Source organism: Danio aesculapii, chromosome 16, assembly GCF_903798145.1.
Source record: "Danio aesculapii chromosome 16, fDanAes4.1, whole genome shotgun sequence".
Classification (NCBI taxonomy): Eukaryota; Metazoa; Chordata; class Actinopteri; order Cypriniformes; family Danionidae; genus Danio; species Danio aesculapii.
Genome location: NC_079450.1, coordinates 8992158 through 9012157, shown reverse-complemented (window position 1 = coordinate 9012157; position 20000 = coordinate 8992158). Strand labels below are relative to the sequence as shown.

The 20000-nt window shown below is 36.5% G+C and overlaps 1 protein-coding gene across 1 annotated transcript in view; it reads right to left on the bottom strand.

Annotated features, from left to right (window-relative positions):
- Positions 1 to 20000, bottom strand: part of csmd3a (CUB and Sushi multiple domains 3a) — a 685206-nt gene that overhangs the window by 157648 nt on the left and 507558 nt on the right. Inside the window, exons 53-55 of the mRNA XM_056474744.1 lie at positions 15840 to 16013; positions 11822 to 11995; positions 5583 to 5768 (exon numbers count right to left, since the gene is read on the bottom strand). Of these exons, the coding sequence (XP_056330719.1) occupies positions 5583 to 5768; positions 11822 to 11995; positions 15840 to 16013 (534 nt within the window). The remainder of the gene's footprint in view (positions 1 to 5582; positions 5769 to 11821; positions 11996 to 15839; positions 16014 to 20000) is intronic.

Genomic DNA, 20000 nt, shown 5'->3' with positions numbered 1-20000 from the left:
ATCAGTTTGTAAATACATATTTATAACGTGTTTAATGATTGTGCTTTCATACTTTGTTAATTATTATTTTTTCATTACCTAAGTATTGCATTATTTACAAACTAGTTATTTAAGAATAGTTGGTGCTATTTTAGGATCTGTTTGGAATGCAGAAGTAAATGATTAATAAACTATTCAAATTAACATTCATATATCTTATTATCCAGGCATACAGTAATAGTTAATTTGTATGTTAATAAATGCTTTTATTAATGCAACTTCACGCTAATCTAAAGTGAGGACTATTTATGCTTAATAAATCCCTTATACATGACAATTAAAGGCTCAGTTAAATTCTAAACAGGAAAAAAGAAAATGAATGACTTTACTAACTTCTATTACTTTGAAGATTCACAAAAGAAACTGTATCAAATTTAAAATAAAATTTTGCAACCTTCTCAAAAATAAAATTACAGTCCAATTTAAACTTCGCCAGATAACACTGATATGTTGTATCATAATATGTTGTTAAATTAATATATTGTTGTTGTTTTATACAATTTATTTAATTATATTTATTTCCAGTCAATTTAAACGCCAAGCATTCAAAGGTAGTAAAACATGGCAGAGTGACCTCGGCTACAGTCACATCAGAGAAAATAACTGCTAAGTCACCGTCTCTGCCAGTGGAGCGAGCAAATATGCCACGATATTACTTGGCATATTTAACTTTTTTGCATATTCATAATCATATCTGCTTTTTGGTGGAAATCCTGAATAACATGACAATAAAAGCCGACCCGACTTGACTCTGTGAATGATTGGCGTTCTCAGATCTGTGGAAATGTGAAGATGTTACAGTGAAGGTCTGCAAGCACAGATTCTGTGTGGGTCTGTCTGTAACCCTCTCTCAAGATGTCACCAGAAACAAGTGCTGCGTGGGTGAATTTTAGCAAAGTGGAAGAGGACACTGTACTGTTACATATTTGTGCTCTGTTTGTGTTTTCTCTCTCTCGCTCTGCTCTCCCATATCTGCTTTCATTATTCACAGGTTCCGTTCATTGGTCTATTCAGCTATTGGTCATTTCTCCCCCGGTTACGTCATTCTTACGTCACATCCAATAAGCAAAGACCACCCACCATAAAAGCGCGCGACAGACCACTCACCAGTCTCTCTCTTTTCCCTTTCTTGTCTTGTTTTCTTGTTGGTTTGCGTTACGAAAAAACCCGTCTAACTGTGTATTTTGTTGTTGCCCGTTTCTGTGTGCACATTATCCGTCCGTTATTTGTAGATCCCTCCATTTCTCTGTTTAAACGTTGTTTACGAGGCTTGGACGAAGCGGACAGGTAAGAAGGTCACGTGACATACATTTTGCAACACTTAGGACTACTCTTCTGTATAGTACATTAGGTTAGGGGCGAGCGCCACCCCTTGTACTTTTGGATAGATAGATAGAGTAGACAGTCAGGACTCGGGAGACTCTTCGCGTGCTAATTATTTTGTTTCACATAGTTAGTTATCTAGATGCTTCTGGGAAGTTAGATTTAGTTTGGGTTTTGTTCTTTTCGTTCCTTTAGCGCCACCCACGTCCCTTCTGCCAGCTCTCCTGTCTTTGTATTTGTTTCAGTGTTGTAAATATTGTAAATAGTATATTTTGCCTTACTTTATTTTCTTTATTTTGGATTTATTCGTTGTTTTTGTTCACTTTGGGAAACATAAATAAAAATCACAATTTTGGTATTATTTTTGGTTGTCTTTTGCACTTATTCACTGTTTGTATAAATATATTTTAATTACAAATAAATGCCAAACCCCACCATCCCCTGGACTAACATCAGGGGTTTGTAAATTTGCTAGATTATGTAGAACACCATCTAAATTTAGACACTTTCAAACCTTGCTTCTGAGTAGCCTCTCCATCTCTAAATAAGACGAATAGCACCGGGCTTGCGTGCTGTGAGCAACGTTTAAATATGCCTAATTTCATTAAGTCATTTTCTTTTCGGCTTAGTCCCTTTATTAATCTGGGGTCGCCACAGCGGAATGAACCGCCAACTTATCCAGCATGTGTTTTACACAGCGGATGCACTTTCAGCTGCCACCCAGTACTGGGAAACACCAATATATCCTCATTCACACTCATACACTACAGACAATTTAGCCTTCCCAGTTTACCTATAGCAAATGCACCTGCATGAAAACCCACGCGAATACGGGGAGAACATGCAAACTCCATAGAGAAATACCAACTGACCAACCGAGGCTCGAACCAGCAACCTTCTTGATGTGAGGCGACAGTGCTAACCACTGAGCCACCGTGTCGCCACATTCAAATATGCCTAATTAATTTTATTCCATTTTTGTATGAGGACAAGGATATTTTAGGGCAACAACAAGCTTATTTAGTCAAGTTTTAGTGTGTGTGTTGAATAATTGTCCATCACACATCACTTTACATCGATTTTACTATATTTGAAAGTAGTCTGTACTGTACTGGAAGACACAGCTAATTAAAAAAACAAAACAGAGGACACTATGGGGCAAGTCTCAGTGCTTCCTGAGGCTTCATTTATTATGCACACACACTTTTTTGTATTATTGTCAGTTTAATTATAGGCTTGTTTCTCGTGACACCTTGAACTCAAGTTCCTGCCATTGGTTCCTTAGGGTGATATGCCAGCTTCTGATTGGATGGTCATCACCACCCCACATGTGCATTATTTTCGAACAATTCAATAGTCTGTTGTCAATTCTTCCTTATTTCAATATGCTGGATCTTAAATTACCATTACAGAGCCTGTTTTCTCTTGAGGCTTTTTTTTCTTCACATTCGTCAATTGGTGATGTTTGTTCCTTGCCACTGTCGCCACTGGCTTGCTTGGTTTGGGATTTGTGAAGCTGCGCATTGATGGATTTGCTCTTCAGTGTTTGAACTTTCAGCAGTGAAAATTAAACCGAACTGAACTAAATTTCAACTCTGAAAACTGGACTGACACAGTTTCAATTATTAGAACTTCTATGTTAAGCTGCTTTGACACTATCTACATTGTTAAAGCGCTATAGTAATAAACATGATTTGAAATGAATTAAATTGACCATTACACTGCTGTCTGAAGCACTTGTTTCTGATTGATCAGTTGCAACATTTCAAGCTATGTTATTCCCAGCTAACAACCTATAAATAACACAGACTCATCCGAGAGCTTAAAATCATTTTGACTCAGTGAATATGTTCATAATACACTACCTGACAAAAGTCTTGTCGCTTATCCAAGTTTTAGGAACAACAAATAATAACTTGACTTCTAGTTGATCATTTGGTATCAGAAGTGGCTTATATGAAGTGGCTCTAGATTATGCTTATTTAAAAAAAAAAAAAATCATGCCTTGATTTTTAATGATTTAATTAGGACAGTAAGGTCTCACTTTGCTTAGACAAAAGTCTTGTCACTGAACAGAAATATTGTACAGTACAGAATATAAAGTCATGGTACAGTGAAGAAAGAATGAATATTGTGTATGACTCGATCATGAGCTTGGAGGATTGCATCCATCTATCTCTGCAAGGACTCAAATAACTTATTAATAAAGTCAACTGGAATGGCAAAGAAAGTGTTCTTTCAGGACTCCCAGAGCTCATCAAGATTCTTTGGATTTATCTTCAATGCCTCCTCCATCTTACCCCAGACATGCTCAATAATGTTAATGTCTGGTGACTGGGTTGGCCAATCCTGGAGTGCCTTGACCTTCTTTGCTTTCAGGAACTTTAATGTGGAGGCTTAAGTATGAGAAGCAGCGCTATCCTGCTAAAGAATTTGCCCTCTCCTGTGGTTTGTAATGGGCAGCACAAATGCCTTGATACCTCAGGCTGTTGATGTTGCCATCCGCTCTGCAGATCTCTCGCACACCCCTATACTGAATGTAACCCCAAACCATGATTTTTTCTTCACCAACCATGATTGATTTCTGTGAGAATCTTGGGTCTATCCGGGTTCCAATAGGTCTTCTGTAGTATTTGGGATGATTGGGATGCAGTTCAACAGATGACCCATCAAATAAATCTACCTTCTTTTCCAAATGATTAACTAGAAAAAGTTGTTTATTAGAAAAAGTCAAATTATTTGTTGCTCTTAAAACTGGGATCGATGACAAGACTTTTGCCAGGTAGTGTTCGGAGGTGCCTGGTTTTGTTTCTGTCAGCTTTGCTTTTGTGACTGTTTGACGGCATCTTGTGACTGAATAATACACAGGTTAGTGTCAGCTATGTGTTAAATTCAAGTATTAATGAACTGTTATGGCCCAGAACAATATCGTGTGTCTAATTTTTATGTTTTGTGGCAAGGAATCATGAAATAAGAGGGATAAAGTACATACAGATGTTTATTTTCACACGATAAAGCCCTTTAGTCTTATCCAACAGTGTTGCGCTTTGATTTGGGCTGCTGATAAGCCTGTCAGGCTTTATTCTTTGATAAAAACCTACTAGATGTGCTTTATTTATTTATTCATTCATTCATTTCCCTTCGGATTAGTCTCTATTCAGAGGTCACCACAGCGGAATGAGCCGCCAACTATTCCAGCATATGTTTTATGCAGCGTATGTCCTTCCAGCCGCAACCCAGTATTGGGAAACACCCATACACACTCTCACACACACTCATACACTATGGACAATTTAGTTTATTCGATTCACCTATAGTGCATGTCTTTGGACTGTGACAACATGCAAACTCCTGCTCTTTTACTCAAATGACGTGTGCAATTATTAGTGAACGATACCCAATGTCTGGGGGAGTCTAGAGCCTGAATTGGTATGAGTACACAAACACAAGAGCGAAAATTTCCCCGTGATCCATTGCTTTCAGATGTGTGAAGTGTGTATCTGTGCGCACACCCCAACAGCATTAATTCATCTCTCATGCGACACTCAAGAAACACACATAAGCTTTTCAATTCAATTTAGCTAAGCTTCTTTTCAGGCCTGTTTTTTTGATGTCTGCTTTCTTTTGAATTGGAAATGCACCTGAGCACCACCCAAGGAGGTTAAAATTTTCATAATATTCATCAGGCTGAAAGAGGCGCTTATTAAAATTCCCAGTCTAAGAGCAGCAAGTATCCTCTCTGTCGCGCCGAAGTAAAGTGCAGAATTATCTTGTGTACACTTGAGAGGAAAAAACAAGACTAATAGACAGCTAGCAGGACGGTGGCTTCTTTTCACGGTGCAAACAGCTCTACGAGAATTGGTCAAATTTGGGTTTGAAGCAATTACCGGTACAGAGATGGAAAGTGAGAGCAGGAGGCAATTACTATCTCACAGGCAAATGAACACATCTCTTTAATGAATGTGTGCTTGCTCTTGACCTTAATACTCTACGCTTTGGCAAACAACAGTAAAGGTGTGTTAAATTCATCGCTGTCCACTGTAAAGACTCAGCCTTTGAAGACTTTTACACAGACAGCATCTTTGAACCCCGCGTTGCACTTGACTGCATGTTGGCGAACCCGTGACACATTCTGTCGCCTAGCAGACGGCAAGAGTTCAAAGATTGTGGATGATAAAGAGGCCAAATAATGAGAAATAAAGTGATGGGAGCGGACGTACCCAGGCATTCTGGTAATGGCTTGTCCCAGTAGCCCACCGGCTGGCAGGTCAGAACTGATGACCCGAAGAGGTAATAGCCTGGATTGCAGTCATAGGACACCACGGTCCCGAAAGTGAAGTTTCCGTACTCAATTTTGCTCTTCCTGATTGAGTTGGCCGGTATTCCGGGATCAGTGCAGTTGACGACTGAAGAAAACAAACAGATGGAGAGGGAAAAAAATAGCAGAATCGTTATATAAGCAACACAAAATATGAAAATGTGTGTGTGTTTAAAGGTTCAAAGGATTAAAAGTGCATGTTAGCTTTATTTGTTATGATATGATTACTTTTTCACATAAAGTAAATGCATCGTTGTAAATTGATCGTACTTTCGTTGAGCAAAATGTAATGAGTATTATATATTTTTACAGCAGACTCCCACTAACATGTAAATAAACATATTCATATATATATATTCACACATACATGTGTATATGTATTTAAAATACTATTTAATTTGTTTCATGTAACATGGTAATGTTACACACACATATATATATATATATATATATATATATATATATATATATATATATATATATATATATATATATATATATATATATATATCTATCTATCTATATATATATATATATATATATATATATATATATATATATATATATAATACCATGAAATAAATAAATAAATGCATAATGTAAAAAACAATAAATATAACAAAAATGCAATGTTCCCCCTAAAATAAATAAATAAATAAATAAATGCAATGTAGACCTTAGAATAAATAAATAAATGCAATGTACACCCTAAATTAAATAAATGCAATGTAGACCTTAAAATAAATAAATAAATAAATAAATAAAATAAATAAATAAATAAATAAATGCAATGTAGACCTTAGAATAAATAAATAAATGCAATGTACACCCTAAATTAAATAAATGCAATGTAGACCTTAAAATAAATAAATAAATAAATAAAATAAATAAATGCAATGTAGACCTTAAAATAAACAAATAAATAAATAAATAAATAAATAAATGCAATGGAGACCTTAAAATAAATAAATAAATAAATAAAATAAATAAATGCAATGTAGACCTTAAAATAAATAAATAAATAAATAAAATAAATAAATGCAATGTACACCCTAAAATAAATAAATGCAATGTAGACCTTAAAATAAATAAATAAATAAATAAATAAAATAAATAAATGCAATGTACACCCTAAAATAAATAAATAAATGCAATGTAGACCTTAAAATAAATAAATAAATAAATAAATGCAATGTAGACCTTAAAATAAATAAACAAATAAATAAATAAATAAATAAATAATACATTTGTAAAAAAGAAAAATAAATAATAATATATTTTTCACAAGAAGTTTTTGAAAAGATGACAACATTAAAAACAGTGGGATATGCCATAAATGTACCGTTTTGACATTAGACATGTACAGTATGCAAGATTGTAAACAGTACATGTTTTATTCTACTTCCATTGATAAAATAAAAACAATCCGGGTTCATCTGTATATTGTGTAAGGAGGATAATATAATATATTCTTTCTTTTTTACCTAAAACCCGAGTCTTGGTGCTGTTCCAGAACAATCTCTTTAAAACATAACCTAAAGCACCTTTTGAGAATATTTCTTGAGGAGTTATCTTTTACCAATTGTCAGGAGCTTTGAAAATCGTATGCTGAATCTGAAAACTCCTATTATTCTCCTAACATAAAACTCTGAAAAGTTAAACTCTAAAACTTTGTAACTTTTTTGATTCTTTGTGCTTACACGTTTTCTCTTTATCATCTCTGAATATGTTTTTCAGACACACTCACCGGCTACTTTACTAAGGCTAGTAGTAGTAAGGTGTACCTAATAAAGTGTCCGGTGAGTGTATCTGTCATGATCACCAGCAATCTAATCATTGCAGTTCGGAAAACTACAGATTTGTCATTGAAGTGGACAACAAATAACATCATGCACCTCACGCACACCAGTTCCTGATTCCTGGACGTTATATTCACCGCTCATACACACGTTGTCGAGTCTTTTTTTGCCTAGCGAACATTACAAAGCATTTTTCCTTGTTTGTCTTGCTGTGTTTTGATCCCTGCCTAGTTTATCGTTTGATTCTTTGCCACCTAGCCTGGTCATTTGCCAGCTTTTCGACCACATATTTTGGATTACCTTCATGCTCCTGTTTCTGACCATTGCCTGCACGACTTCTCTGTAATAAACTGCATGCAGATACGCATGTCCGTTGTCCAGCTTCCTATGTTACAATATCTAATGGGATATTGTATATCTAATGGGAATGAGAATATGTACTTATGAATATCTCCAAATTAAAATTTACATTTAGTCATTTAGCAGACGCTTATATCCAAAGCGATTTACAAATGAGGACAAGGAAGCAATTTACACAACTATAAGAGCAGCAGTGAATAAGTGCTATAGACAAATTTCAGGTGTGTAAAGTCTAAGAAGCAAAGCATTAGTAATGTTTTTTTTTTTTTTGTTTTTTTGAGAGAGAGTACAGTTAGTGGTATAGCCAGAAAGGCAGTTACAGATTAGGAAGGAAAGTGGAGACTAAATAGTTGAGTTTTTGAAATAAAACATTAATTTATTTAAATTGTTTAAACTTGATGGTTTTCATGCATGTATTTATGATTTACAAATTTTCATTTTTTGTTAATGTTTAGGTTATTTAAAAGTTAAATTAAATCTATGTTTTATTTATCAGTTTTATAATTAAGCAGGATAGTTACACAAACCATCTATAAACAACAATTACATCTAAATATGCTTCTTAAATGAATAAATAATAATAATTTGTTAACATTTGCCTTAAAGGGGTGTTCACATAAGTGTCATGAATCCTTTATAATTATGACATGACACATGATACGAATATGAAGTATAAGTATCGTTAGCTCAGTTATGTCATTTTAAATACATAGATGACTTTTTATGTTTTTATGACAACAAATAAATCATTTTTGTCTTCGTCATTATCAAGACAACATAGCTTGTCATAAATCTGTCATGAATATGATTGCTATGAGGTTATTATAATTGTTTCATGTATTTTACAACAGCAACATTAATATTTCTCTTGACCTCAGCTTCAGAGGTAAAAATTTAATTTATAATTAAAATGTCATTAAATGCTAATAAATATTAATGATGCTGTTATAAAATTATTTGACAGATTATTGACACTTTTACTGAGAAATTTTAATGATGAATTTCAACCCAGGCTCATTTTGAAAATGTCCGCTATAAACATTTCTTGAGAGTGCACATCCCATAATACGTTTTTGTTTTCACGAATCCACCAGAGGCCGCTGTGTCGCAAGTGCCATTCGAGCTTGCTCTTCTCGCATAAATCCACCAGAGGCCGCTGTTGACTAACTGACTGACTGATCGACTGACCCAACCGATAGTGTTTTCAAAAGCACAGATTGACTAGCACCAACCCACTTCCCTAACCCCCCCCCCAAAAATCCAGAAAAAGAAAACCCCTCGCCTGATTTTTACCATGTTTTCAGATTTTACCACATTTTACCACCCTGTTATTTACCTGTTTATTTTATTTTTTGGGCTTCTGTTTTTGTCTTACCCACTTTCTGAAACTGTTCTTCACCAGAGGCGAACCCCTTGTCGTAGTCAACTCCTCTCTGCTTCTTAAATCTGCCAACGAATGTGGCGAGATACTGAACAAACTGGTAACAGTGGGAAAGCCGTCCATATGGAGGTAAGCGGTCAGCTGGTAACGGGAAATGAACGGCGTCATATTGGCCCCTAGCATTCGTTTCAAAGACAAAATGCAGCTATATGTACTTCTAGCTACATAATTCGCAATCTCTGGAAATGTATATAGGGCTACGCTTTCAGAAAGAGCCTATGTCGACGAAGTCAGATCAATGAGATCAGAAAAAATATTCATGGCGCAATTATACTGGCTTCATGACAATTATGTTTATGACAGATTTATGACAAGTTGGTAATGTCAAGTTGCTGTGACAAAGACATTTCAGAAAAAGTCATCTTTACATTTAAAATCACATAAGACCAAAATCCCTTTAAGGCAGATCACTTCACTCGGCGGCCATCTTTGAAACGTCTCTCAGGCAGTATGCTCAGTTATTTTGTCTGAATGGGGAAACATCAAATTCTCCAAAATTGATAGCCAAACCTACGATTACATTACATATTTGGAATCACCAATAAAATTGAACAACAGCCAACTCGTTTAGTTTCTAAACATACAAATCAAATCAAATCTGCATATTTTCAGGTTGCCCGAGCTAATGCATAAGCACACTTGAAAGAAACGAGATCACGACACCAACCTCATTTATGGCAGTGTTACACATTATCATCCTCTGGATAATGCTTTGTCAGATCTTCGTGAATCTCCTTCAGAAATGACAGCGACTCTTTATTTATATGCTTGTGGCATTTGTGTAGTTGCTGTCATGTGATGTGCGTTTGACAGATTATCATACAGATTACAAAATCAAAACCACTTGTTTTCAAGTGCACTTGGTTCATTTCAAAGTAGAGATTTCAAGCTATATGTGGATGTCTTTCTGATGTCTGTGAAGCAAGTATTCGCTGAGATTCCACTATGTTTGTTGACGACCAAACTGTCGTAAATGTACATGTCTGGTCCGAGCTTCTCCAATGGATAATCGTCAGTCTATAGCGATCGATGATTGGCTCCTGTACTAGTAGGTGTGGCTTCAGTTGCCATATTGACAGTTACACTCTTCCCCATTCAAAACTGTACGACTGACATGTCTTGTGTATTCTGTAGTCTTTAAAAACACTTGTCAAAGCATGCATCCAATCTTATTCATATTCATGACATGTAACTCATGATTATAAAGGATTTATGACAGTCTTATGATCTCCCCATCCAAATGTTACCATTCATTCATTCATTCATTCATTCATTCATTCATTTTCTGCTGCTTTTCCGGGGCCGGGTCGTGGGTGCAGCAGTCTTAGGAGAGAACCCCATACTTTCCTCTCCCCAGACACTTCCTCCAGCTTCTCCGGGGGTATCCTGAGGCGCTCCCAGGCCAGCCAAGAGACATAGTCCCTCCAGCGTGTCCTGGGTCTTCCCCGAGGCCTCCTCCCGGTGGGACATGCCTGGAACGCCTCCCTAGGTAGGCGTCCAGGAGGCATCTGAAACAGATGCCCGAGCCACCTCAGCTGACTTCTCTCGATGTGGAGGAGCAGAGGCTCTACTTCGAGCTCCTCTTGAGTGTCAGAGCTCCTCACCCTATCCAGAAGAGTGCACCCAGCTACCCTGCGAAGGAAACTCATTTCGGCCACTTGTATCCAAGATCTTGTCCTTTTGTTCATGACCCAAAGCTCATGACCATAGGTGAGAGTAGGAACGTAGATTGACCGGTAAATCGAGAGCTTTGCCTTTTGGCTCAGCTCCTTCTTTACCACAACGGACCAGTACATCGACTGCCTTACTGTTGCCGCTGCACCAATCCGCCTGTCAATCTCACGTTCCATCCTTCCCTCACTCGTTAACAAAACCTAGAGTTACTTCAACTCCTCCACCTGGGGTAAGGACTTTCCTCTAACCTGGAGATGGCAAACCACCTTTTTCCGGTGGAGCACCAGGGCCTCGGACTTGAAGGTGCTGATTCTCATCCCAGCGGCATCACACTTGGCAGCAAACCACCCCAGTGCATGATGAAGGTCCATGCTCGATGAACAGAAGTGTTACCAATGTATTATTATTTTTCTTTTTTGTAAATAAATAGCTAAACTCGATGTGAATAAAAACAAGGACCAAACATTAGATCACAGCCTCTTCAGTGAGATAAACCCACGTATTTCTTGACAATTATCCTACAAAACCAAAATCCAGTCCAGCAATCAAGCCAGCATCTCTGTTGATCTATTCATCCGGTGTGTTGTCAGACTCCAGCACTACAGACCGTCCTCAGAGACTCTCGCAATCACGCCACTAACAAAGCACAGATTACATTCAGAACATGCATCTCATCTACAGCTAATCTGTCACTATTCACACCGTGACTCAATGTGTTAGTGGTAGCTGAAAGAGGGCCAGAGGGCTGAAATTGGTCATTGGGTTTTTTTTTTTTTCTCAACCGTCGCAGCCTGAAAGTCATTTCCATCAACGCCACAGTGCTTAGATTTGAGTGTAATGAGAAAAGGAGTGATTTGGTGTGCAAACCTCTGCATGTGGGTGGCTGCTGGCTCCACTGCCGGTCGGACTGACACTGCGCTTCAGACGGCCCTTCCAGAATGTAGCCTTTATTGCAGAAGAAGGTCACCACGTCATTTAGGTTGAAGCCGTCGCCAACCGTACGGCCGTAGATCGGGCTGCCCGGATGACCACAGCTGACGGCTGTGAGAAAAAACAGAGTCAAAATGAATACAGTATTTGATGTAATGTATACAATATACCGTTGAAGTCAGAATTATAAAACCTCCTGAATAATTAGCCCCCGTGTATATTTCTGTAAAGCCGCCTTTCCACTGCACACGACAAATGACAAGCGACAGACAAAATCATTCATTTCCAATGGAGATTAGTCCGGGAGTTGCGTGAAGTTCCGATCATCTCCGTGCATTGAAATATTTTAACTCCTACGACTAGACTGTATGCGACCAGCCGACCGTGATGTATTTCAGTGTTGTCTAAGCAGGTCCATGTGCGCAAGATGAAAAACAGTAGGTTTTTTTTTTACTGTTATTTTTTTAAGTGAAGTTTTCAAACTAATTTCGAGAGGAGCACGTGATATGATTGACTGCAGCTGGCCACTCATCTACATTCACTAGTTAGCCAATCAGATTAACCCAAACTCACTATAAGTAGCCTAGCTAGAACTACTCTCTTATCTTCGTTTTCCGAAGAAACCCCCCCATCCACCCCTTCTCCTCCTTTTTTCTTCTACCACGGGGAGCTCTCGAGAACCACCTGATCTTGTGCTCCCCTCATATGCTCTATGGACCCCTCATATGCTCACCTATCTCCGAGCTCAGGGTTCTCTCCCGGGACAGCATGCCAAACCTGCTAACAGTTGTCAAACAATATCTAAGTGTGAACTCTTGAAACAGAAAAAAGTCTCTATTAAAATAACACTTCTATTCATAAATGAGTCATACATTTTTTTTTATATTGTCTCCACATTCCCTCCAAAATCTTTAGCGGTCTATGAGTTTGTAGTATTCATTCATTCATTCAACCATGGTGAACGCACAGAGAATAAAGGCTCTTTTTGTACTTTATTTCGGACACCACGAGAATCAGCTTCTCTCCCATGGTGCACGACAACACTGAAAATTCTGTACCACAAGGGGGCATATTCCGACAGCTGTGTCCAAATGTTGTGCGCAGTGGAAAGGATCATTGTAGTGTAAACCCTAATCTTGTCTTTACTTAAACAATTAAGTTGACTGAACATAACATAAAATTTTGCATTTTGGTCCTACCACTTAAAAATTGAGTTAATAACTTATGTACCATGAAAATGCATAAACTTAAAGATTTCAAGTGTAGTGAGCTCAAAATCATAATTAATCCTTTGAAAAAAAACAGGTCATTTTCACAAATGTAGTCTTGACTGTAAAATTCTAATATGTGCAACCTTTTAAGTGCAAGGTCTTTTTTTAAATCAGAAAAAAAATGGCTTCAGGTATAATTATATAATCAGTTATAAATATATATATTGAAACAGAATGAAATGTCTGTCACTTGTTTTGTTTGTTATATATGGAATAATGGAAATAAAAATGCTGTTCTAATGGAACTACAGGGCACTAGAGGGCGCTGGTCAGACAACTGGAATGTATAGTAGGTGAGTGGGTGAATGAAGAAGAGATTCAGTTGTGGTAGAGGGAACGCATGGTTCCTTAGAGCTACTTCAAACTGCTTGTATTGTGAAGTCCTAGTTGGGAAACCTTGCGTTTAAAAAAAAAAACAAAAATTATATATATATATATATATATATATATATATATATATATATATATATATATATATATATATAATAATTATTTTTTTTATAAATATAAATATTTATTATAAATAAAAGTTTTCTTGTTACTATACAATTATTGTTCTAAATAATCTTAAATGTAACTGCAAAACAATGTTTAGACACAACTGGAGTGATATGCTAAGATCATTTAAGAAATATTTTGCATAAATATTATTTTTAGTTGAATTAAATTCTATAGAAAATTCAATAAAATACAAAAAAAAAGATGTTTTATAGAATTATCTGTTGTCTTGACACATGGCAGAGAATTAGGTAAGTCTTTACCTCCTTGACTCATCATCCCTCCTTTTTGCTTCACCGTCATATTGTTTAAACTTTAGTTTTGTTGACGTCAGTTTGCGTCAGTTTGCTTTTAGATTAAACACATTGCTTTCATCAGTGTTGGTTCGGTTGCATATAGAGAATAACGCCTTTATTTTGGAATTACCACTCTTAATAAATACACTTACATATGAAGTAAATCATATCTCAATCCATTTACTGGGGCACTGGTGATATTTACTGGGGCACGTGCCCCAGTAAATTGGGTCTAGCGATGCTCCTGGTCTATGCTATGAGGATAAATAAACAAGAGATGAAAAAGAGACAAAGACTGAGTTTGGTGAGAATGAATGAATGACAGCTTCTAAAGTGTCTGAAAGACATCCCCTTTTTTGCCCAGTAGACCTACCTTGTGTATATATATATATATATATATATATATATATATATATATATATATATATATATATATATATATATATATATATAATAAAACTACACATTATTTATATTGCTTCATAATACCTATACACCTGATAAGCTTCTTATATTAATAGACAATGCACAGATATTGATGCTTCACAATGTTTTTACACTACATTATTTGAATCTAAGAGGCTTAGTTTACAATGTTTACATTGCTCTACTTACATTAAATCTAAATCCCAAATATCAGAAATGACAACAGATTGTTCAGATTTATTTAATGTCAATTTTAATGCTATTAATTAATGCACTTGACAGATTTCAGTCATTCATTTTCCTTCTGCTTTGTCTCTGGTTTATCAGGGGTTACAACAGCGGAAAGAACTGCCACTTACTTGACAGATTTACAGATTTTTAATTTGAGGTGTTTTATGTTTGGTAAAATTATTTCTAATCACATCTTTAGTGATTTTTAACTAATAACAATGTCTTGTCCCAATAGGTAGATTTAGAGGTTTTTGCAAAAAAAGCACAAGTGGATTTAGCTGGTTTTGACGCAAAAGGAAATCTATCTTGTTAAAAACCAAAGAATTGACTAAAGTGAAAATTTTGAAAAAAGGTTATTTTATTTACTAGCTAATAATCCTATCATTACCTATAAAATGAAACTTCTGAACCTAATCAGAGGAGCCTGATAGAAAATGCTTGTTTACAAAAGAAGAGGTCAGATGGACTTAGAGAGTTTTGCATCTAAACTCTTCATATATATATATATATATATATATATATATATATATATATATATATATATATATATATATATATATATATACACATCCGGTTTCCCCCACAGTCTAAAGACTTGCGATATAGGTGAATTGAATAAATTAAATTGGCCGTATAGTGTATGAGTGTGTGTGTGTGAATATGAGAGTGTATGGGTGTTTCCAAGTAACTTATTTGTTAGTGCATCTGACCACCCTGCTTACAGGCTGCAACATTCAAAGAAGATTCACTCTAACTAATAAAACAACAAAAGAATCAAAACTCCAGAAGCTCTGTATTCATTTCTGTATGAAATCCATATGAAATCCTTGTTCATATTTGTAAACCCACTTCAAGCATTTTTTTTTAGATCAAAAGGTTTTTTTTAAGATGATGAAACATCAGCCAAGCATGTTCTTTTGACTGCTAGCGTATTTCCATCAGTCTGCAGAAGAATAATCTCCAATGCTTGACAAGAAAAATTAAAATACAACTTGTATGTAAGCATTCATCTAAGAAGCTTTGCATACTGCCGGATCACAAATAAAGCGAGGAAAACATCCAAATCACCCACACAGAGTCAGGTGGTGTCGGTGTTTTCCCTCATCAAATGTAACGTCAGGATTTGTGCTTGATGCCTGTCATGCGCTGAATGGGGGTTTGCCTGCATTACATGTCAAACTAATCCTTTGGATGGGAACCAAAACTTGCCGCGTGTTATTGCGCATTACTCACACACGCAGGATGGCAGCTGCCCGGACCAGTTGTGATCCTGTTGGCAGATCCGCACGGAGGAACCGATGAGCCGGAAACCCGGATTGCACTGGTAGACTACTGTGTCCCTGTAGCCAAAGTTTTCCCCGATCACTTGACCGTTCACGATCCGTTCAGGAATGCCACAGTGTCCGGCTGGAAAAAAAAAGAGCATCGAGAACATTTGAGCATAAAATAATATGACTCCTCAGTGTTTAATGTGATTAACAAGAAAGACATGATCCACTCTGAACGAATGACACTCTTTCAATACGCAATTATTGTAAATCTGAAATGTTTGTTTCATTTTTGAGAGAAATACCACTGTGCATTATGGGATTGCATTCATGCAGGGTGTATAAGATGGTGTTGTATATTGATCAAAGGATGCACTAAAAATGTTTGCAATATTTGAAGAAAATCTGAAATTCATACCATACATATAGGGTGCATCCAAAACTGCATACTTCCCTACTATATAGTATGCTAAAAACAGTATGCGAGTCGAGTAGTACAGTATGTCTGAATTCATGCAAGAAGTACTCAGATAACTTACTATATCTGGAGAGATTGTGAAATGTGCATCCAATGGACACAATGATATCCCATAATGCAATGTGAGAGAATTCATGAATGGGAGTGAAGCTTTGCGACTAGCTCATATGATAATGACAAATGGCAGATGTAGTCCATCCAAGTTCCATTCATACTCACTTTCATACTATATAATCTGTACTTTTCTAAGGGTTGTGTAGTAATTTCAAATGCAAATGTAGTACCTACTCTAGTAGGCAATTTCAGATGCAGCCACAGAACTTTAAGTACAGCTAGTAAAATGCTAGCAATTCATGCTAGTCCTGTGTTAAACTTGTTAGTAAATTGTAAACATTGTAAACATTGTAAACATTGTACTTGCAGCATTAGTACCTGCTAGAAATATGCTATCAACATATTAAAACATTGATATGAATATGCTAGCACATGATAAAACATGCTAGTTACTTGCTAAAATCTGTTAACCAATTTCCATAACATGTTAAGAATGTAGAAAAAACATGTTATTGATTTGTTGAAATAAACATGCAAGCAACATGCTATCAAAACTACAGAATAATTCTAATATTATGCTAATACATGTTAAAAACTTCATAAAACAAATATGCTAGTAAATTTCTACAATGTTAGCAACAATGTGACAACAATTTACAACGAATCAGTCTCCATGTTATTTTACTTTGCTTTAAATTTCCCATGCCTGCTTCACCCTGTTGAAACCGTTGAAAGCTAATTTGAAACATTATGAAACAAACTTTTTCAATGCTAACACAGGGTATGTGTCAGCACCCGCTAGAATTATGCTTGCAACATATTAAATACAGTTAAAACACATTAAGAGAACACATAAAATGTACTAGTAACTTGCTAAAACATACTAACCAATTTCCGCATCATGCCAGTGCTTAAACATGTTAGCAGTTTGTTAAAATAAAACTGCAAGTAACATGTTAAAACATGCTATCACATCAGAAACTGCTGGAAATCTGCTAGCAACATATTAAATACTGTTAAAACATAGTAAGAGAATGCTAGCACATCATAAAACATGCTAGGGATTTTCTAAACCAACCATTTTCCACAATATGCGAAGAATGTGATAAAACATGCTAACAATTGTATAAAATTAAATTAAACTAAAATAAAAATGCAAGCAAAATGTTAAAACATGCCACCAAATTGTTAAATGCTAACAATATAACAATGCATGTTATCAACATGCTAAAACAACGATAATAGTAACTAAAACTTCAACAAATCCACATCTAACAATAGCTGTGTCTCACTTCAAAGGGGAGTTCTTCGAAGTGCACACAGGCCGAACAGAGCGTTTTGAAATAAAACGATCTGGCCTCCAGAGGGCTAATCTCATCACCAGGCAACCGTAACAGCTGCCGTTAATAAGCGGTAATAAAATTTGAAACAACTTTTTTTCAAAGTTATTTTAAAACTTATTTTAAGTGATCTGAAGGCAAAGCGAGGTTTACAGAAGCTGGAAATATATGTCCTTTGATCCATACATGTACACACAAAAATGCAAACTGTCTATAAAATCACTCTTTAGTAAGAATTGTCATTCTCTTTTTGTTTTTTTAACATGTGTAATCCAGAGTAAAAAAAAAAAAACGTCCTGCCGTTATCAGCGCGCAATAAATTTTGGGACGTTTGAACCCGACAAGGATCCACCTGTTGTGTCGTCGGAAGCGAAGGATGCATTTTGAGGCTGCATTTGAAGGAGCCTTTGAATTTTTTTGAAATGAGACAGCCTTCGTCGTGCCGCAATGATGCAGCTCACGTCGAATGCATCCTTCGGAGGATGCAGCCTCTGAAGGATGCATTCGAAGTGAGCTGTGTCATTGCGGCACGACGAAGTCTGTCTCATTTCAAAAAAATTCGACACAGCTTATGTGAAAATACAAGTTAGCATCATGCTCAAACAAACACAAATCTAAAACATTACCAAATCAACATCTATCTATCTATCTATCTATCTATCTATCTATCTATCTATCTATCTATCTATCTATCTGTCTATCTGTCTATCTGTCTATCTGTCTGTCTATCTGTCTATCTGTCTATCTATCTATCTATCTATCTATCTATCTGCCTGCCTGCCTGCCTGCCTGCCTGCCTACTTCATCCATCCATCCATCCATCCATCCATCCGTCTGTCTGTATTTTTTGTCTATGTTGACTTTCACACTGCTGTTAGCTTCCTTTAATATCTCACACACTGTTTACTTCACTTTCTATCTTTGCTCTATCCTTTTCATTTGTTTTATTGCTCGAAATGAGTTTGTGACTTCTTGATTACACTTGAAAAACTTTTTTATTACGAGGAGTAATGAACGCAATAATAAAAAAAACCCTGACTTCCAAAGTTAATCAAAATCCCCAAACACAATCATTTCCACAGCTATTTATCAATTTGCACAGCGATTTAGGAATCCGAATCCATATTCTTTAAATGTGTTTTCCAATCCCCATGTCTGCGATGTGACAGAAATGTTACCGCGAGACCATGTCCTACTTGAGTGAATTTCATTGTGCGCCGTGCTGAATAGAGATATATTCATGATCCGCCCACAGACAGCCGCCGCTCAATCCCACAACAGATACTGCAATATCAATGCATCCGAGGATCAACACAATGGATTCCAAGGCTCTTTTTGGTGGACAAAGTAATGCACAACATTGCTTTAGTACCGACGAGAGACAAAGAAAGATTGCAAATGGAGAGCTGTCAGGTTTTTTTTCCCTCTCTCAGATATGATTGATGACAGAACTCAGCAGAGGCCGGCACACTTCACAGAGCACTGCGTCCGCTGAACTACTGCAGAAATCATTTCTTCACCTCTGTCCCTCTCACTTCATTTTCTGTTGGGCGCTTTGGACCTGAAATTATTCTACTACACGAAGACACTCGCAAACACAATGGAGAAATGTTCCACAAGGAGATTTAAAACCTACAGAAGTATAGTGCATACATGGCATTTATGAAACCAAGGCAACATAATTAAGTTGCTAAGAAACGCTTAGACAAAAGTCTTGTCACTTAACAGAAATGATGTACAGTATAGAATATAATGTCATGGTACAGTGGAATGAATATTGTGTTTGACTCCCTTGAGCTTGGAGGACTGCATCCATACATCTCTGCAATGACTCAAATCACTTATTAATAAAGTCATCAGGAATGGCAAAGAAACCGTTCTTGCAGGACTCCCAGAGTTCATCAAGATTCTTTGGATTCATCTTCAATTACCCCAGACATGCTCAATAATGTTCATTACTGGTGACTGGGCTGGCCAATCCTGGAGCACCTTGAACTTCTTTGCTTTCAAGAACTTTGATGTGGAGGCTGAAGTATGAGAAGGAGCGCTATCCTGCTGAAGAATTAGCCCTCTCTTGTGGTTTGTAATGTAATGGGCAGCACAAATGTCTTGATACCTCAGGCTGTTGATGTTGCCATCCACTCTGCAGATATCTCGCATGCCTTCATACTGAATGTCGCCCCAAACCATGTTTTTTTCTTCACCAAACTTGACTGATTTCTAAGAGAATCTTGGGTCCATGCAGGTTCCAGTA